Source organism: Chrysemys picta, chromosome 6 (assembly GCF_011386835.1).
Source record: "Chrysemys picta bellii isolate R12L10 chromosome 6, ASM1138683v2, whole genome shotgun sequence".
NCBI lineage: Eukaryota > Metazoa > Chordata > Testudines > Emydidae > Chrysemys > Chrysemys picta.
Window position 1 is genome coordinate 34,628,221 of NC_088796.1, and position 21,878 is coordinate 34,650,098.

The following is a 21,878-nucleotide window of genomic DNA, read 5'->3' on the forward strand; positions in this document are numbered from 1 at the left end:
CTGCTCTCCCGCCAGGCCGGGGTGGGGTCGATGGCTTCCCGACGCAGCGCTGGCCTAAGGCAGCGAGTGGCGTTTGGGTGGGAAGTCCCGCGGGAGGGAGCTGGGCGGCGGCCCGCCTGGGCCAGCAACTAGTGGGAAGTTTGGAGGGAGAGAGTAGAAAACATGGGGCTCCGCGAGAAGCGCTTGTTGGGGGGCGTGGGCGGCCGGGAGGGGCAATTCCGGGTTGGAGGAGGTGTGGGACTCGTGCGGTGCTGCGGGTGTTGGAGGGTCTGGGCTTTACAGGCGCTTCCAGTCCTGATTCGGCTCAGGGACCTCGCGCCCACTTTGTCGGCTCTGCCTGGCCGCGGCAGCTTCTCGTGGCCGTCAGTAACAAGGTCTTGCCCTCTCCGCGCAGATTGAGAGCCTGCAGCATGGGAGATGAGGACTGGGACACCGAGATCCAGGACCGCGTGGCATCCTTCGTACCAGACTTCCAGCAGCTGGTATGAGACCATGAAATTGGGACAAAGGGAGGCTGGGGCCCGGTTACACTTCTGCCCTGCACAACTTCTTTTTAACCTAAACCCCCTGGCCGGGGGGAGACAAACACGATCCCATATGCCTCTTCCCTTGCATTGGAGTGATAGACTGGTGTAGACGACTGTGTTAGAGGCCAAGGTTTTATGGAACGACAAAGGGGTATTTATCTAGATTTCCTAAGTGTGTGTTAGTAGGGAGAGACTGTTTCTAATCTTTATACCATGTTCGCCATGACTTTTGTAAATTAAATACTCTTATCCTTCTAGTCTCAGAAGTGCTGAGAAAATGTTCCTGCTGAGCAGATCAAGTTCCTTCCCCTTGATCTCTGTTGGATTCCTGTCTCTTTAACAACTTGACTTTGTCTATAAGCAGAGTACCTACCTAATCCTGCTCCCTCAATCTTTTGTTGTAGTTCCTCTGTTCTTTCTTGCGATGTCCTTCCCAATAATACCAGTTTACTGTTCCCTTCATTTCTGATTTTCAGCTTTTTCTCCAGGGATGTTTACTTCTGTACTTGGAACAGTCTCTTTTTCCATCCACCACAAGTGTCTTCTTTCTTTGTTGTAAACCCAGTTTTCCCAGAAGTCCTTACCTTCATTTTTGTCATTCATTCTCACACTGTCCATTACTTCAATCATTGAATTTTGTCTTTTCAAATTTTCACTGTATGCTCACAGTACTTGGACACTATAGTGATGAGTAGGGCCCTAACAAATTCACAGTCCATTTTGGTCAGTTTCACAGTCATAGGATTTTAAAAATAGTAAATTTCATGATTTCAGCTATTTAAATCTGAAATTTCACAGAGTTGTAATTGTAGGGATCCTGACCAAAGGGGGGTCACAAGCTTATTGTGTGTGTGTTTGGAGAGGGTGTGGTACTGCTATCCTTATTTCTGCACTGCTGCAGGTGGTGGTGCTGCCTTCAGAGCTGGGCATCTGGAGAGCGGTGGCTTCTGGCCTGGAGCCCAGTTCTGAAGGCAAAGCTGCTGCCAGCAGCACTGTAGAAGTAAGGATGGAATGGTATGGTATTGCCTTACTTCTACACTGCTGCTTGCAGAAAGGGGCGCTTAGTCAGCAGCCACCACTCTTCAGCTGCCCAGCTCTGAAAGAAGCAGTGCAGAATTATGGGTGGCATGGTATAGTATTACCACCCTTACTTCTGCACTGCTGCTGGCGGGGCGCTGCCTTAATAGCTGGGCAACCAGCCAACCGCCACTGCTCTCCAGCTGCCCAGCTCTGAAGCACAGAAGTAAGGGTGGCAATACCATGACACCCCTCCCCCCAAATAACCTTGCAATTCCCTGTAACTCCCTTTTTGGGTCAGGACCCCCAATTTGAGAAACCCTAGTGTCCCCAGTGAAATCTATATAGCATAGGACAACGTTTCCCAAACTTTTTTGGCCACGGAACACTTTTTAGCCTATTACGGAACACACATAATATTATTTTGTAGTCGTTTGGTTTTCAAATAAAAAATTGCGTTATTTATGCTCAAATACACTTTATTTTATAAAACAAAGCAAAAATACAAATTTAAAATAACTTGAACTAACAATTTCTAACCGGAAAGCACGTATAAAGTAGTACAAAAATCATGTGCAAGAGTCAAAATTAAATAGTGTTCTTAAAAAAACCCTGTTTTTATATATACCCAAACACCAAACAAATTAGATTTTTTACTAGGAAAATCTATTTTTATAAACAGAAATATAAATTTGGATTTAATGGGATTGGTGTTCCTGCATTTTTCTTTCACAAATTCGCTTAATATTAGGAATAATGCCGGAAAGTTAAATCCTCATGTCAAGCACAGCATCAAGTCTATTCCTATATTTGGTTTTCGTTGCAGTATAATACGAAAATACTGTCTCTCACAAATAAGTTGTAGCAAAAGGAAGGAGCACTCGAACTGCACGTTTAGTCATATTAGGGTACTCTTCTATTAGGCTGCTCCAAAAATTATTCAGCAGAATAAGCAGATCCTTAAAGCTTTTGTTTCAAATCAGAGGCAGAAATTAAGTCAATTAGGCTTTCATAATCGTGCGCAGTAAAGCCGACTGGTTTGGCTGTAATTACAAACGGATTTCGAACCCAAGCATTATCATCAGTAGTTGCAGGCCTTATTAGAATATTTTCCTACAAGTCACGTTAGTGCTGTAAAATGGTGCTGGAAACGTCTTCATGGACTGTAGAATTTATTTCAGTCAGAAATTCATGTACTGTAGGGAAGCAGTCAAAGTTGTTCTGTTCTACAGAAGATGCCCAGAATTCCAGTTTCTCTTTTAACGACGAAATTTTATCCATTGTAGTAAAAATGGTCACATTCTTTCCTTGCAGCGACAGATTAATTTCATTTAATTTTGCAAAAATATCTGCAAGATACACAAGTCTCATTAGCCATGAGGAATTTGTCACAGTCATTACATTTTCGTCCTGAATTATCTGAAGTGAAGAATACCAGTAGTTCACTACGAAGCTCAAAAAACCTCACAAGCACTTTTCCTCTGGATAGCCACCTCACTTCCGTATGTAAAAGAAGCACTTTGTGCTGACTGACCATTTCCTCACACAAAATTTTAAATAACCTGGATTGAAGTGGTTGAGATTTGACAAAATTGATGATTTGTACTGCTTCATCGACCATAATTTTCAGATAGGCTGGTATTTTTTTAACTGCAAGTTCTTGTATGTGTAGAACACAATGGCTCTAGTGCTTTCTGGTGCCACACTTATGATTCGCGTTACAGCTCCTTTCATCTTCTCGATCATTGCCCGAGCACCATCAGTACATACATCAATACATTTTCCCCAACTCATTTCATGCTTTCCGATAAAATTGTTGATATAGTTGAATATTTCTTCTCCAGTTGTGTTGCTTTGCAGAGATTCACATAATATCAGGTCCTCTTCAATAATATTATTAAATCTATATCGGACAAATACTTGTAGCACAGCAAGTCCTGTAACATCAGTGGACTCATCTAGCTGCAGTGAATACTCATGGCAAATTTTCAGTTGGCAAACTAGCTCTTTTTCTATGTCATTGGCAAGATCTCTAATACGGCGTGCAATGGTATTATTTGACAACTGTACAGCATCAATTTTTTTTACCAGACTCCTCGCTCAACATGCACGTTACAATATCTTTCACGCAAGGCTTGATAAGCATTTCTCCAATAGTATGAGCTTCTCCAGCAAGTGCTATACGGTAACTTAATAATAAGATGCCTCTGTTGCACTTTTGTTGTCTGTTTTAGCAATTTTAATCATTGAAAGTTTACAATTTCCAAGTGAGCCACGCTTCCTCTTGAAAAAGTTTATATCTTTGTCCTTGTATTCAGCATGCTTGGTTTCCAAATGCCTACGAAGTTGAGCAGGAGCCAATGAACTGTTGGCTAGTATTTTGTTGCACACGACGCACTGCGCATCAGGAACATCTTTATTTCCAACACACGTAAAACCAAAAGACAAATAACTTTCATCATACTTTCGTTTTGGTATTTTAACACCTGCTGCTTCTTGTTTTTTGATATACTTCGGTGGAAATTCTTTCACCTTGGATAACTCATTAGTACCAACAGTTTTTTTCGGCAACAAAAGATTGCGATTGTTCATCCTCACTTTGAAGTGTCACAATATTTTGCTCGTTTATTTCGGCCACAGTTGGATCACCAGAAGAACTTGCTTTTCGTTTCAAAGTTCCTTCTTTTAGCCACAAATTCATGGTGATTAGGTTTAGTAACAATATTTAGAAATACTGATTTTTGTCAAATTTTGTTTGTCACAAATATTTATATTGTTTCGAGCGAAGCTAGTTTAGTTGTGCTTATCGCACACACTATGGGTAAAGACCCATAGGTTTGAACGTGTTGAGTGAATGTTATATTCCACATGGCGTAAAGAGAATGGTGTGTGCATACCACTGCAGTTCGCGCAGCCTCGAGCTGAAGGGGTACGACGTCACTAACTGGAAACATGCCCAAAAGAGGTAGATGTCAACATGCTTGCGTGCCACTTTCTCTTTACGCCATGATATTCAATACGAGATCTATCAATAACCGGAAAAAGAGTTTTATGTTAAATTAGTCATTTAAAGAGTTTTAAACTACACTTCAAATATGCCAAATTTAAAATTAAAAAAAAATTTAAAGACCCCCCCCCTTTTTTTTTTTAAATTATGATTTTCACGGAACACCTATTCACATCATGCGGAACACCGGTGTTCCGCGGAACACAGTTTGGGAAACACTAGGCTCTCATGCTCTCTAACGAGAGATGTGCATGTCTTTTGAGTGGTTGTGGCTGCCTTCTCTCATATCTCCTCAAGACAGAGGCAGAAAGGTGGAAGGCAGAAATCTCCCACATCATGGTTAGAGGTTGCATATGTTATGTGTATGAGTCAAGGTCCATGTCAGAAAAGTATCCTCCTTCCCTCCTCTCACCCTCCATGGAGTTGTCCAGCCGTACACTGGGGCTTTTCAAGGCACTACCTTGCTGGCTGCAAATCTTCAGATTAGAGGGAAGGAGGATACTTTTCTGGCATGGACCTTGGCTTGTACACAAACTTGGCTTTTTGTTCAGGAGTATGTTTTGTCCTGCAATGTAATGTAATGTGAGCCTCTGAAGCGCTCACAAGATCCTGGTGGGTATGAGTGCAGCTCTTGGTTACTAAAAATAAAATGGCTTTTTATCTGAATGATCTACTCATAAAATCTCTAAACTAACAATCTGCCTTGTGAGCAGTTTAAGGATAGTATCTCTTTTATTTTACCTAAACTTTCAGTCGGGACAAGTGAGTTAATTCCAGATCAACAGATGGTTCTTCTAGAATTCGTCTTTGACATTGCCATCAGAGCAGTGTTCCCCTTTTCAGGAGATAGGAAAAAGTCATCAATCTAGTGAATGATGCTCAGGGGGAGACAGATCTCATGAATTACACAAATGCACCGCTTTTCACTTCATAAAATTAGTGCTTTGGGTTAAACACTCCTGATGTCCCCTGTCTGTACAGCTTCCAGTTAGAGGGGCTACAAATGTTAATTTATTTCAGTTCTGTGGTCAGGCAGTACCTCTGGTGAGAACTTCCAGAGAATTTATTGAAAGGTATGCCATTGTAAGAACTCCAATGTGAACGATATTGGGGATTTTTGTGTTTGAAGGAACAACTCCTATTTAGGTATGTTCATGGGAAATGGTCCAGACCCAAAAGAAAGATGCACCTCAACCTCCTCCAGCTTAGAGCTGTGAATGTTCAAGGATGTGGTGTCAAAGCATGGTTCTCCTAATCTGATTTGGCACAGTGTGATGGATTTATGTGGTTTTACCAAAGGATACTGGGAGCATAACTTTAGCCAGAAAGTTGAATGTTTTAAAATATTCAAGTCAGAATCTCAGAGCCTTAGAAGCAACACACCTGGCTCTTTGAAAATCTCCTTTATTGTTCAGTAAGGTCCTAGATCTCGAAATGTAATAGCCTTGCTGTTCTAACTTGCCTAAATTTGTGCTTGCAGTGAAACACTTAACTGATCTGTTCAATATTTTACTTCAATGTTTTCTCTATAGATCTGTAAATCATTGTACAGGTGAAAATATAAACAGCTAAAGACAGCTGATGAGAAGTGTTGTTCAACACTTGCTGTATTCAGCGGAAAAAAAAATTGTATGAAATATACCATACACTGGCTTTGCAACAGCATTATGTGCAAATTTAAAAATTCAGCCTTCTCTTTAACCAGGATCACATGAAAAATATTAATTTTTTAATGTTAAATGGGGTAAAGCTAAGGTTATCAAAGGAACTGATTTCTACTATACACATTCTACTTCTGGGGGAATTCTGCGCCAAAACATTAAAAATTCTGCACACAATATTTTAATCTGCAAATTTTATTTGTCAAAATAGCAGTATATAATCACGCCAGTTTTAATTATTTTGGTAACTTATTTCAAAATACCTGTCAGCAAGTATGTCTATAACAATATAGACAGACACACACACAAATTCCCCCAAAAATAGAAAGTTAAAAAACCCTACGACAACCCAGTTCCTGTTTCTCTGCCCCCCGCCCGGAGCCTAGTTCGGGGTCCAGACATTCACACCCCTTCTCCCTCAGAGCCCAGCCACATCCCCCCCAGCCCAGACAGTCACGTCTCCTAACCCCCAGAGGCCAACTGCAGGCCCCCTGGCCCAGACACGCTCACCTGCGCGTCCCCCCCACCCCCCTGCCGAGCGCAGCTTGCGTGCGCCCTCCTCCCCAAGGATCCAGAGGGAGAAACAGACTATTTGATGGGTCCCAAGCTTGCACGGAGTTTTCTGTGAGCTGCCACCGCCCCCTTCCTTAAGGGTGTGCTGGGAACTGCAGCTGCTGGGAACCCTCCAGTTCCCTCCCACTCCCCCTGGCCTTGTCATCTCTTTGCAAGCTGGGCTCTGCTGGGTCCACTTCGTGGTGGCCAACAGGTCTGCCGCCCATTTCTATGGGGGGAAAAAAGGAAATTCTGCATGCACAACTTTAATTTCTGCAAAATTCTACATTGCGCAGTGGTGCAGAATTCCCCCAGGAGTAATTTGACATTCAAAGTAGCAATTACGTCTTAAATTTGTTTTGCTTTAGTGGTCAGCAGTATGTCTGCTTTGAGAAGGGTTAGATGATATGGTAGAAAAGCAGGGAGGATAAAATGGATGTTGAAAATAGTCTAGTTTTAAAAATTTTGTTTATAAAAATGATTTTAAAATTGAATTGAAATTATGGTAACTTGGGTTAAGGCCTAAATTTACTATAATATACTAAAATAATTTGTATTAAATAAAAAATATATTAAGCAGAACATATTTGCTGCTGAAATTTTAGAGAGGGCCAAACCTCTAAAGTGTTAAACCAGCTTTTGACAGCATTAGTCTCTTCTGCAAATGCAGAAATATTTTCTTCATTTCAGTTTATGCAATGAGTTCAGTTCAATGACTAATTTGAGAAACTGGGAGTTGAAGGAAAAAAAGGACAAAAGCTTGTTTTCCTTTTTCAGTCTATGGATAAAAACAAGGTGTGAGATGATGAGATCTATTAGTTCTAAAATTTTGAAGGACATGATGAACAGAAACCGTTGAGTTTACTAACTACAGCTAATACTTCCTTGTTTTAATAAATCAGTTAACTTTAAATATGTTTTGATAATTTCTCTTAGGTATTCAGCACACTTAAGGCAGTTTCATTTAATACAAAAATTAAAATGCTGTCTGTCCATTTGTGAGTTCCAGTTTCCATCCAAATACAGCTTAACGCAAATCATAAATAAAAAAATTAATCCGGTAAACAAGAAATGCATCATTCACCATTTTCTAACAATGATATAAAAACTAAGATTCTGAATAAATGTATGTTAAGCTATATAATTGATTAAATGTGTATTGAATGTGTATAGATGTAATACCAAATTTTGTGTAAAGGATATATGTAGTTGCCAGTCAACACGTTTAATATGGTAACTGACCAATCAATTTTTCTTTAGAAAAATAACTAAAAATACAAAGGTGAAACCAGATTAATATTAAATCAAGGTTTCCTGCTTGCTGATATAAATAATCATTAAACTCTGTAATTTAGACTGCTTTGACTTAAATCAATCCACCTTGTAAAACAAACAAACTCCAATCCTGCAAATAGTCTATTCTATCACTTCCACTGTTAACATTGTTGGAACTGCACCGTGCTTGACAAGAGGTGGTATAATTAGAGAATTCTCAGTGGAGGTACAGCCAGTGATATCACATCACAGAAATCAAGAGTGAATGTTAAAGGATTAATTGGATTTTTGGTTAGCTGGTTTGTTTTAGCAAACATTTAGTTTGGATTAAAAAATGTGTTAAATGTTCAACAGCTCTGCTGTTTCAATTAAATTGTTAAAGCTCACAATAAACATACTTCCATGATGATCTCCAGCAGAACCAGAGAAGATCAAGCATAACGTTCCTAATCTGTCTAAAGAGTAAAAGTAAGAACTTCCTTCTAGTTCATTTAAAAAAAAAAAAAAAAAAAGAAAACCCAAACAACTTTCAGAATTTTGTGGATCAAAAAAACAGAGTAAAGGCCCATTTAAAAAAAAAAAAAAATTGTAGCACTTGTTCCGGGGAATTGACAGTATTCCTGTGTTAAAGGGACATGTTAAAAATAAATATGCATTTTGGCAGTCCCCAAAATTCGGGTGGTATACATTGTGTGAAAAGTGTGTGAAAAGTTGTTCAGTTTAATCATTTAGCAACTGTAGAAGATAAAGATTTTGAAAGAGATGTTAATAGGTTTAGCATATATTAATGCAGAACATTTTGACTCGAAACATGATTTTGTTAAAAGAGCATTTATAATTTTTATTCTTGGTGTAATCTCCTCATTGATGGATGCATTTGCAACTGAAGTTTTTTTTTTTTTTTTTTTGCTTGGTCCAGAACTATTATAATAGGTCTTATGTGTCTTGCTGTCTGTTGTAGGATAACTTTTCTGGAAGAGCAAATGACCCCTCATTTAGTTGCAGTCAAAGCAGAAATTCAGCAGGTATGTGTTACGGAATTTCTAATTGTAAGCATTTGTGTTTTAGATCACTTGAGTGGCTTAAGAGATGCAGGAGGTTTTCAGCCATACAATCCTATGAGTGTATTTAGTACATGATCATATAGTAAAGAAAATTCAGTATAAACCAGCCATTCTTCTGTAATTTTGCAAACTTATGATCTGTTTTCTAAAGAATATAAACAGACGCAGTGAGGTTGGGTTGGTTCTTTCTTTTCTTAAGAGCTGAAATTAAAGGAAATATCAATATTTGTCAGTGTTTATTTTATAATACATAAAATAGGGGATGACTTTGGACGTTTAAAGAACTGCTTGTAAATGTTGTAACATATTGAGGATTAATCAGTATAAATTCATGTTTCCCATTTTGGAACTTACACATTTAACACTATCGCAAAGAGAAACCAACTTAAAAATTACACTTCACTCTGTTACACTAGACAGTAAAAACAAGTAATGTCTAAGATTGCTTTAAGTGAAGGAGTAGAGAAAAATATTTATTTTTCAGTTTGTGCATATTGCGCATTTTAGAATTTTCCCCAAAGCAACAGCTAAGCACCTAATTAACTACTGCTGGTAGCAAAAGGATGCACAGAGATAAACTTAGTCTGAAGTGCATAAGTCTGTAAGGCACTGTACATAGTACACCTCTACCCCGATATAACGCGACCCGATATAACACAAATTCTGATATAACGCGGTAAAGCAGTGCTTTGGGGTGGGTGGCGGGGCTGGGCTGCGTACTCCGGTGGATCAAAGCAAGTTCGATATAACGCGGTTTCACCTATAATGCGGTAAGATTATTTTTTTTGGCTTCCAAGGACAGCGTTATATCGAGGTAGAGGTGTAGTTTAAAATACTTTAACAGAAGTAACATTATTTAAGCATTAATTGTGCTTGCCTGACTTCCTAAAAAACTTTATATCATTATTCAAGAAAACTCATTTGAACCCTACAAGAAGAGTTGATGGTATAATTTTTGAAAATTGCATAGTAAAAGCTGTTCACTAGTATGGTTTAGTACAGGTCTCAACCATTTTTCAGTATTGTGTCAATTTGTGCTTAGCATGTGGAATTTTCAGAAGAACCTGACTAACTTAGGAGCCCAATGTTCTCATTGAAAAGCAACAGGATTTAAAAACTTCTGAAAATTGTATTAGCATGTAACAATACTGAACAGACAAGGAATTACAGTAGGGATAGAGAATTAATATCACAGGGTAACATGTAGGTCAGGACTTGTTAGGGTATGTCTATACTGCAATAGATGCCTGTGGCTGGTCCATGCCAGCTGAGTCAGACTCATGAGGCTTAGGCTGGAACCTTGGCTCTGGGGCCCTGTAAGGTAGGAGAGTTCCAGAGCCTGGGCTGCAGCCCAAGCCTGGAAATCTACCCTGCAATTAAACTGCCCTGCAGCCTGAGCCCAGTGAGCCAGAGTCAGTTGGCACAAGCGAGCAGCGGGTTTTCAATTGCATTGTAGACATACCCTGAGACCAGATTGTGGGGAAAATCGATCCCTAAAACAGTGTGACTCATTCTCCTAATCCTTATGTGCTTTTGAAAAATCTTCCCCATAAGGTCCGACTGCTGACGTGTGTTAAGATTTTTGTATCCTCCTTTGACGCTTCTGATGCTGGACATAATAAGAGAGAAGATAAAAAGTTAGATTGAGAACTGTTGTGACGATTTTTATATTTCTGTGAAACTTTAGTGGAGGTGAATCTGAGTGGAACCATATTTAGGAGAACTGTAAGAGACATTAATGTTCCTTTTTAAAAAATTCGTTAATGGTAATTGTTTTCTTTCTTGCTGCTGTGTGAAATATCCTCAAAGAGAAACTATCTATGCACAAAGTGCTGAAAAATCCACACTTTTGAGCGATGTAGCTATGCAAACCTAAATATAAAGTGTAGATGCAGCTAGGCTGATAGAAGAATGCTTCTGTCGGCCTAGCTACTGTCGCTCAGGGAGGTGCTGCCACTAAACCAATGGGAAAAATCCCTCTATCTAGATCAGCTGTGTCTACATTATGAGGTTGTTCCAGCATCGCTCCAGTGCTGTAGCTATGCTGGTTTAGTCCCCATATTGTAGACATGGCTTCAGTGCGTCTACTTATGCCATTTTAAACACAGTAACAACAGAATGACTTGATGTAGATAACTGACAAAGTATGGGAATGATATGAAAAAGAAAAATTCCCATATAAATTGAGGCATACTTCCTCCATCCAGTCGTCTTCTCTGCAGCTTTCAACTGGCCAGATTTTCCCATGTCACAACTTCCCTGAATCAACTTCCTCTCACCTGGTTGTGCAGTATGTCGTGTACCGGTTGTTTGCAACCAGCTTTTGTGATGAGCTTTTAAGTGGTTAGGTGGCTGTTGTATGCATCATTTGAAAAGTACTCTGTTTCATTATGAAATGTGCTGTGGTCTATAAATGCTAGTTATGCTTGTATGCTTGTATGACTTATATCTTACTGAAGCAAGACATGGCTTTGAACTGAATATTCATGCAAACAATTCTAAAGTGAATTTAACTTTCTTGCTTCTGTTGTAGCAGTCATCTTCATGGCATACTGACATGTAATTACTGCTTATTCTCTTGGTGTAAGGCACTGTGAGATAGAAAGGTACCGAGTAGTGCTTAGTTGTCAGTTTCCTCTTCTCCTGTCTTCTTTTTTTTTTTTTTTTTTAAATCTCCCCTGCTACCAATGACAGGATTTTGAAAGATCATTTATAGTGGTGCTGGGGTAAAATTTCACCTCTACCACTCTAGACCTTTTCTGTAACATTGTCTCCAGTTCACATTTGTATTTTAATTGTTTATTGAAGAAAATTTAAGCCCAGTTTAAAAATTGCTTAAAGCTAAAATGATTTTACATGTTGCGATAGTTGTTGGATAGGACCAAATTGTTTATGTGAATGTGGCTAGAAAAATGGCGTTACCCCATATCGGCTTGCTGGGTTTGAAGTCTCTTCAACAGAAAAACCTTTGAAGATTGGTTGTGTTGTATCAGCATATCTTAAAACAGATGACTGCAAGACCCGTACATAGTGTTGTAAAGTGCTAGTTAGGGAACTGCTCAGATGGCATTCTGAGGTTATTTTTGGTGGCTGGTAAGTAATTCATGAACAGTGCATTTGATGCTGGTTGGTGGTAGTATATCAGAACTTTTGTTCTTTTAAAATCTCAAGGCATCTAGAATCCTGGGTGACAGATGGTAAATGTTCATAAATCTGGATATGAAAAAGGCAGATAAAATGCAGCAGATATGGGTGCTTGTTCTTTCTTCTTTTATTTATTGTGGTCTGGGTAAGAATATTTTCCTGACCCATTAAATCAGATTGCACTAGTTAACATAAACAACCAGAAAATTAACTATGTACATTGCCCTCCACAGAGCTACATTAGGATTTACATGCTTAGGGAGATGGCTGTGAAACTTTGAGAAATGTGTGCTTGTATCCTGCAGGCTCTTACCCACCCTGGGATAAGTATGTAAAGAGGGGTTTGCAGTTGGCCAGTAGTAGTTCCTTTCTTTCAAACAAACCAGTTTAGGAATACTCCATACTACTTTCTCTATTGTGTGGTGTTGACCTTAAAAGCTTTTATGCAGTGCTGACACCTATAGTCCAAGGTTGCCAAACACTTTCCATTTTAAATAGTTTGAATAGTTAGTATTTATTTTTTTATTAAATTAGAATTAGTTGGGTAGGGTTTTTTTTCCTTCCTACCTTGTGGAGAACCTGGCATTGAGGAAATGGGTTTAAGAAGTGTGCCTCGTGTAGTAACCAATTTTTTTACGTGCCTACAAACACTTTCTTCTTTGTCTAGCAGAGCAAACTGCAGGAAAAAATATGGCTTCTCCTTAGAGGGGTGCAAAAAGATCTCCAGACTCTCCTTGTGAGGGTGACTATCAAGTATAGCTTCAGAGAGAACATCTGGAAAAGAGGATTCTCTAGGCATAAGGGCCCTGCTTCAGAATCAAATGGGATTAGCCTGCTTTCTTCAGTGTGGGGTAAGAAGTCATTCTTGGGGGGGCGGGGGGGAAATGCCCTGGAAAGAGTCCTCTTAAAAATGCAGCAGGCCCTGAAATCTAATCTCCTTTAGAGCTAGGGGATTCTACTCAGTTACCAGTGACTTCCAGGAGCTGTTTGCAGGAAAGATCTATCTGACCCTCAGTATCAGCTTTGCGCATATCAGGAGTTGTGGCAAGTAAAGCAGCCCTTTGCATCCAAGCTGTTTGAAATACTCCAGGGTCCCTGTCAGATTCATCTACTCTGATCTTTGAGAATCATGTTACAAGGTTTCATACTGGGGGGATCTCTGAAGACTTAGCACTGTTTGATGCTGAGATGGAACTATTACCCTTTGGAGTTTTGTCCCTTAGGTCTCCTCTGAACGTCTACCTCTTCTGTGAGAGCCTTTGGACATTTGATGGTGGCCTCTGTGCTGGGCTTGATGCCAAGGAGGACTGGGGTTGGGAAAATCTGGGTCTTGGTGTTTCTTTTACTGCCCATTCTTAGAAGGCCCAGACTCCTTTGGCTCTTGCTCTCCACTGTTTGGGTGTACCCCACATCTTTTCTGTCAAATCAGCAAGCTTAGGGTTAGGACAAGTTCTTCACTGCTTGGGAGGGATTTTGCAGCAGTGCCTAGCCACATGATTAGTCACGATCACCCATGCTTCCTCACCATAACTCTCTGGAAGGGGATTAGAATTGGGAGGAGAATCTTTTGAGGCCACTCTTAAATCTTTCCCAGATGAAGTCATCACTGCTTCCTTTTCACACTCATGCAATTGTGTGTATAATGGCAGGTACTCTGGAAAATTCCTTTGACATCACTGAAGGAGGAAGGCCCATTAAACTCTCTGACATCCCAGAGGTTTAGGAAAAGGGTGGAGCAGCCCTCCTCATTAAGAGCTTACTGGACCTGGGCAAGGTTATTTGGAGGCACCCTACTTCTGCGGACTGCTCAAATTTTATTCATTAGGTTCCAAGAGAAAGGTTTGATTTATTATGTTAACACCCCAGCAGTTGGTTCACTGATGATTTCCATGACCATTGATAATCTTTGCTACAGGCAGCAAGGAGTTCTGATAGCTGAATGATTTGTGCAGAAAGATTTGCTAATTAGCAGCTGCTATAGCTTCCAGCTACCAGGCTGTCATGGCTCACTACAAATTCTTGTGTAGTAGGGTATCCATGTGAGCTAATCACAGGTTAGCTGACAGGGAAGTTCCTTAACCTCTGTCCTGAGGGACAGCAGCTCTTCAGGCATTCTTTGAGAGCATCTTTGCTATTTTTTGACAAAGCAACCAAATCATTTGATTCTGCAATGATTCTGAAAGGACCTGTTGGGCTTCATACTTATGGCTTGTCTCAGGAAGTTCAAGCAAAGCTTTTTAACTTTCTGTTGGAGGGATCTGAACTCTTCACCGTGAAGATGAGCTAAGATCCTAGGAAGCTGAAGGCACTCAAGATTGCCAACTCGTTTGACTTACAACAATCCTATACCTGCAAGGTAATCTGTGGTCATGGAAAAACTCTCCTCTAAAGAGTCTGAGAAGATAGTTTGTTTACTTTAAAGAGACAAATAAGAGGGGCTTGATAAGAGTACAAAGTAATGAACGGTTATTGACAAGGCTAATCAGGCACTCTGTTTTCCTTGTCTTATAGTACAGTATGAGCATGGGATACTCGATGAAACTGAAAAGTAGCAAAAAAGATAACACAATACTTATAATACATGTAGACTATTAAACTCATTTCCACAGGATGTCATTGAAGCCAAGAACATAGTAAGATACAAAGCTCCACTTCCTTTTTGAATAAATTACAAGTTACAAGAATGTGTTATGGTAAATATTACAAAAAAATATCCTGAACTAGACGGACCATGGCTCTGATCCAGAGTAAGTAAGTAAACCAGAAGCAAGTGGCAGTACCACCCTTATAACCTTTAGCCCAGTGGTTAGGGCACTCGCCTGGGATGTGGGAAATTCAGGTTCAATTCCTCAGATTTATGTGGAGAGGAGATTAGAACTTGTCTTCCACATTGTAGGATTGTGCCCTAGCCACTGGGCTATGGGATATTTGGGTATGGAACTTTCTCAGTCTCTCGTCTTGAAACTGCTCTACTTTTTTTCTAATACTTAGTCATCGGAGTAGAGATTTGAACCCAGGTCTCCTACATCCTGGGTGAGCATACTGACTACCAGGCAGTAAGAGTCCTTCTTATTCTTTCCCTAGTTCAGCGACACACCATGATGGTGAGTGCCCTAACCACAGGGCTAAAGCTTATAAAAGCCATCACCTCCCCTCTATCCTCGTTTTGTAAATCCTTGCCTCTTTTCAAAATGCCTAAAAGTAGAAATTAAACATTTTGACTCAACATGTTTTAGATTTCTTGATTTGCCAAAACTTTCAGAAAATGTTTATTTTGACCCAAAATAATGTTTTTTCAATTTTGCAAAATGGCTAGTAACCTGAAAAATCCATTATTTGCCCAGCTCTAGTTCATATCTCATTAAAGGGGTCAGAGGTTCTATTATTTGTATTACCATAGTACCTAGGCGCTCTAATCATAGACCAGGACCTTACTGGGTATAAACACAGAATAGAGATGGTCCTTGCCCCATAGAGCTTACAGGCTAAGTATAAGACAAAAGATGGATACAGACAGGCTAACAGGAGTATGATAAAAGAATGGGGAGTATAATCATACAGTATTAGTCAGCATGGCAGGCAGTGGCATCAGTGCACTAATGGCTTAACATTTTTTGTAGGCATCATGGCAAAGGAAAGTTTGAAGAAGGACAGGGCTGTCATGGCTATGTATCTAAAGATACACTGCAGGACTGGCACTACTTTCATTGACTGTTCAGTCCTCTTCCCCTGTTTTCATCAGCATTTCTGGTTATTTCCTTTGGCTGCTGGCTGTTAGGAAATGAACAAGGTATACCCCTCAGGGCAAGGTTGTGTCAGATCCCAGCCATCTTCCAAACCCTTTTCTTTTCAGAGTCTTCTCTTGAGATTTATGGGCAATGGTCTTGGCCCTGCTAAAATGTAGGAGATAGAGCAGTGGTGCCAGACCCATACAAAGTGGATGAAGTTTTGTTCCTGGTATTTTCTTCTTCTGAAGGAAAAACGTCTTGCATATTATTTTCAACCTCTACAAGATGAATAGATATCTATTCAAGTTATTTGTGGTTTCTAAAGCTCTCAAGCTGTGTTTGCATCCAGTCCTGCTGTGACCTCATTTAAAAGCCTGTGACAGTGACTTACGGTACATTCCCTTTGAAGAGTGGCAACATCCTAAATGGAAGGACAAACAACAATAGATGTGCAACTAGGGTCCTTGATTTCAAATGGGCAAACTTTAAAAAATTAAGGGAATTTGTTAGGGAAGAGGACTAGACTGAAGAACTCAAGGATCTGAATGTGGAGGGGGCTTGGAAGTCAAAGTTGTAGAAATTATCTGAAGCCTGCATCCCAAGCAAGAGGAAAAATTTGTAGGGAAGGGTTGCAGACAAGCAAGCATCTCAAACAGGTGATTGAGAAAGCAGAAAGCCTCTAAGAAATGGAAGATGGGGGGGATCAGCAAGAAAAGATGCTACTTCTAGTGCTTGTTCATGTCCATTCCAATCAGGTGTGTGAGTGCCGCATGCCCGGTCGTTAGAAAATTTTCCCTTAGCAGTTGCCGTTGGGTCAGTTGTGGAGTCCCCTGGGGTCGTGCCTTCATGGTGGTCAATATATGACCCTGCCGCCCGCCCCGCCTCCCCCCATGAAGTTCCTTCTTACCGTCCCTGATGGCCAATGGAACTGCGTTCGCTTGCCTTTTAGCTTTCTTCTTTAGTCTAGTTTGTTTCGGTTAGTAGTTAGTTTTAGTTTTGTGTATATAGTAGTTTGGGTTAGGGTGCAGGGTCCTCCCCTATCTCTTACCTCCCCTCGGCTCCGGGGCATGCCTTGGGGCCAAGGATTTAAATCTTGTGGGACACGAGGTAAGCCCATGCCAATGGGTGACCCCCACGATGTGTGCCTGAAGTGTCTGGGGAAAGAGACAGACAGGTGCAAAATCTGCTGGTCTTTCCGCCCTAGGACAAAGAAAGAGAAGGGTTTCTGTCTGAAACAACTTCTGATGGAGTCCGCTCTCGATCCACAGCCTGCCAGGGAGCGCCGGGATCTGGCACCGAGCGTGTTGGTGCGGAGCGCTCTGGCCTCAGTATGCGACATGGCACTGAGGAAAGACTCTGATTCAAGAGACTCTCGGCACTGGTGCTCCCTGGCACTGCAAGTGGCGCAGACAATCAGGCACCGCTCGCACTCACTGGTGCCGCACAAGAAGATGGACAGGGGTCATTCCCAGGTGTTGAAGGCAGTGCCAGGCACAACAGCAGTACGTCCCATGAAGGAGCACTCAGCGCCCAAGGACCAGGAGTTGGCACCATTGACTTCGGTTCCCCGGAGGGGACTGTTGAGCCTGGCGCCCAGCGACTCCCCGGACAGACAGTGCCAGGTGGAGGAGTTGGAGTCCCCCTCTATCCCAGACACTTTTGAAGCCGCCAGTGTCCTAATAGCAATGACGGCCCCACAACCTCTGGTTAACAGGGACAAGCTTCTGGTGCTGCCGCATGTGGCGCCATCTAGAGGCAAGCCAACCATGATACGGTGATCACCTTCTCTGACATGGCACCGTTCCCCTTGGCACCACTTGAGCTCATCGTCGCTGAGGCACCGTTCTCCAACTCGGAACCCCGTGCAGGGTTCCCCGGCTCGGTCCCCAGTGGAGAAGCACCGGTCCTAGCTCAGTACTGCTTGGTGCTGCCATGGTCATCACGATCTAGATCAGTGTTGTCTGACTCGGGCGGGGACTTATTTTATTCACGCCATAGCAGGCACAGGTCAGATTGGCACAGAAGTGAGGCATGCATGTCTCCACAATGGCCCTTTTGGACTCCCTGGGCTTATCACCAGGCCCAGGGCTCATTTTCCAGGGGCTCTCGGTTGGTAGTCTTAGAAGCCCGAGCATCCCGGCCCCATAAAGATAGCCCAGCGCCTTGGGATTGGAATAGACTCCAGCACAGGTCCACAGCCTGTCTAGGACACAGTTGAAACAACCATGGCAACAGCCCTGACAGCCGGCCAAACTACCATTGCTGTGACAACTGTCAGCGCAGAGCCCACAGGCACTGACCAGGAGGACGCTAGAGAGCTGGATGGTGAGGAGGACCCGGTACCGCCTCTAGCCTCCTCAACTTTGTCCCCGGACGAGGCGGTTGCAGGGACTTCGGCCTCAGGACCTCCTCCAATAGACCACCGCACACACCAGGACCTCTTGCGCAGAATCACCCGCAAGATGGGATTGCAGGCAGAAGAGGTTATCGAGCCAGAGGACCCCATGGTTGATATCCTGACTCCGGAGGGTCCCTCCAGGGTAGCTGTGCCCCTAATTAAAATTATACAGAGCAATACCAAATGCTATAGCAGACACCGGAATCGATCCCGCCTATGACAAGGGACGTGGAGTGCAAGTACTTTGTCCCATCCAAGGGATACGAGTATTTGTTCTTGCACCTGCAGCCCTGCTCCCAAGTAGTGACCATGGTCAATGAGGAAGAGAGGCAGGGCCAACAAGGACTGACTCTTAAATTCAAGGAGTTTAAAAGACTAGACCTTTTTGGTAGAAAAGCCTATTCAACAGGTGGCCTGCACCTGAGAATAGCTAACCACCAAGCTGTCCTCAGCAGATACAATTTCAACTCATGGGCCTCCATGTTGAAGTTCAAGGAGCTAATTCCATCAGACTCCAGGGCTGAATTCACGGCCATTATTGACGAGGTTCGTGCCACTGCCTTTCCTTCTCCAAGCCTCCCTTGATGCGGCAGACTCTGCCGCCCACACCCTCTCATCAGGGTTAGCCATGAGAAGGGGTTCATGGCTGCAGGCGTATGGGTTGCCCCCCGAAGTGCAGCAAAAACCCTTCAGGACCGGCCATTTGAGGGCACGGTCATTCTTGGAGCAGACGGACTCCAAGCTGCACAGCCTGAAAGATTCCCGGGTGACCATGAAGTCACTGGGTATGCACACCCCTGCAACCCAGTGTAAACACTTCAAACTGCAGCCTCAACAGCAGCGGTCGTACCCTTCTTGACCCATCCTTGAGGAGTAGGAATGGCAGGCGCAGACCGTCTCACCCCCAGTCAGGTCAGGGCCAGGGCCCCGACCAAACCTTTGTCGGGCTCAAAGTAGGCCTTTTGAAGGTGCACCCGAGAACAGTGTACCTGCCCCTACACCGGATCCTTTCCTGTGTTTCATGAATCTATCCCACTTGGTCCCAAATAACATTGGACCGCTGGGTCCTTCACACGGTAGAGGTGGGATATTCTCTCCAATTCTGCTCCTCCCCTCTCTCCCACCCCCTTTCCCCATCCTTCTTCAGGGACCCTTCTCACGAGCAACTCCTTATCTAGAAGGTGCAGTCAATTGCTCCTCACCATAGGGGCGATGGAGGAGGTTCCTTGGGAGCTAAGGAACAGAGGATTCTACTCTCGTTATTTCCTAATCCCCGAAGCAAAGGGGCGTGTCAGTCCCAGTTTAGACATGTGAGGACTCAACCAGTTCTTGGTCAAGCTGAAGTTCTGCATGGTCTCCCTGAGCACAATCATCCCATCCTTAGATCCGAGAGACTGGTACATCACCCTCGACATGAAGGATGTGTATTTTCACATATCCATTCGGCCTGAGCACAGACTATTTCTGTGGTTTGTGGTCGACCATGAACATTATCAGTTCACTGTTCAGTTTATTGATGGGCCCCCAGGTGTTCACCGCGTGCATGTCAGTGGTCATAGCCTTTCTTTGCAGGAGGCAGATACAGGTTTATCCCTTCCTTGACGACTGGCTGTTACGGGGGCGCTACAGGGAGCAGGTGGAGTCTCAAGTCCGACTAGTGTGTGCTAATTTTGAGAGACTGGGACGACTCCTCAACATGAACAATTCGACCTTGTCACCGACCCAAAGAATAGAATTCACTGGGGCAGTGCTGGACTTAATACAAGCAAGGGCGTTCCTGCTAGAGACCCGATTCCAAGCAATGACAGACATGATCCAAAGCCTCAGGCGATACCCCACCACAACAGCAAGAGGATGCATGAGTCTCCTTGGCCACATGGAAGCCTGCACTTATGTGGTCCAACCAGCGTGGCTCACTTTGACCTATCGCCCAGGACGCGACAGCCTGGAGTCAATGGTATCCGTGCCAGAGCACATAATCAAGTCCCTCTGTTGGTGGCTCAACCCTCGGACAGTCTGCGAAAGGAGTTCCCTTCAACAGCCCCAAATCCTCTCTGTCCCCAGTAACAGACACGTCAGCTCTGGGTTGGGGGGATCACCTGGGAGATCTCCGAACACAAGGCCTGAGGTCGTAGAATGAGCTCTTACTCCATATCAATATCAAGGAACTCAGAGTAGTGTGACTAGCCTGCCAGACCTTCCTGTCCCGACTACAAGGCTAGTGCATGGCAGTGATGACCGACAACACCACTGCCATGTTTTACATCAACAAACAGGGCAGAGCCCATTCCTCCCCCCTATGTTGGGAAGCCATCAACTATGGGAGTTCTGCATAGCCCACTCCATTCACTTGGAGGTGTTGTATCTCCCAGGAGTGCAGAATGAACTAGCGGATCACCTCAGCAGGAGGTTCCGCAACCACAAGTGGTCCATCAATCCAGATGTCATACATTCCATTTTCCAAAGGTGGAGGTTTCCCCAGGTAGATCTGCTTGCAACAGAAAGTGCCCAGTGTTCTGCTTCTTCTGGAAACACAGCCCGGGCTCGATCTTGAACGCATTCATGCTACCCTGGGGGGACTGCCTCATGTATGCCTTTCCACCGGTCCCACTCGTACACAAGGTACTGCTCAAGATCTGCAGAGACAAGGCAGAGCCGTTGGCCCCAGCGTGACTCCACCAACATTGGTACACCACGCTTCTGGAGCTGTTCGTGGACACCCTGATTCTGCTACCGCTTTACCCAAATCTCATCACCCAGGACCACAGTCGCCTTCACCACCCAGACCTCCAGTCCGTCCATTTCATGGCTTGGAAGCTTCATGGTTAAACCCACTGAGACTCCTGTGCTTGGAACCGGTAAGGGAGATTCTGCTCGGCAGCAGAAAACTATCCACCAGGACCACTTATCTAGCTAAGTGGAAGAGATTCACTTGCTGGTGTACCAAGCATCGCACACCTCCGCTCCAGGTGCCTATACCACTTGTCCTGTAGTGCCTCCTACATCTGAAACAACAGGGCCTGGCAGGGTCATCAGGGTACACCTCGCTGCTATCTCAACTTGTGGAACTCTGTGCCAGAGGATGTTGTGGAGGCCAAGACTATAACAGGGTTCAAAAAAGAACTAGATAAATTTGTAGAGGATAGGTCCATCAATGGCTATTAGCCAGGATAGGCAGGGATGGCGTCCCTAGCCTCTGTTTGCCAGAAGCTGGGAATGAGTGACAGGGAATGGATCACCTTGATTATTTGTTCTGTTCATTCCCTCTGGGGCACCTGGCATTGGCCACTGTGGGAAGACAGGATACTGGGCTAGCTGGACCTTCAGTCTGACCCAGTATGGCTATTCTTATGTTCTTGTTCTTCTTATGGCAGTTGTCAGTTTTCTCAGTCTTTTTCAAATAGTACAGGGAAGAGAAACATTTCCAGGACATCTTGAGAGAGATTGGAATAGATATAGTAGCTTAAACAATTTAAGTTTCATTCCATTTAATAAGTGGAACCAT

The 21,878-nt window shown here is 43.1% G+C and overlaps 1 protein-coding gene across 11 annotated transcripts in view; it reads left to right on the forward strand.

Moving 5' to 3' along the window:
- The window catches only part of DDX4 (DEAD-box helicase 4), a 103,787-nt gene that overhangs the window by 191 nt on the left and 81,718 nt on the right, over positions 1-21,878 (forward strand). For 6 of the 11 annotated variants that reach the window (XM_005300845.4, XM_065598932.1, XM_024107307.3 and 3 more), the window contains exons 2-3: positions 395-482; positions 9,001-9,064. In XM_005300845.4, the coding sequence (XP_005300902.2) occupies positions 411-482; positions 9,001-9,064 (136 nt within the window). In that variant the 5' untranslated portion in view covers positions 395-410. Of the gene's footprint in view, positions 1-394; positions 483-7,700; positions 7,825-9,000; positions 9,065-21,878 lie in introns of all 11 variants that reach the window. The other 5 variants (XM_065598927.1, XM_065598930.1, XM_065598929.1 and 2 more) reach the window with 1 other exon arrangement.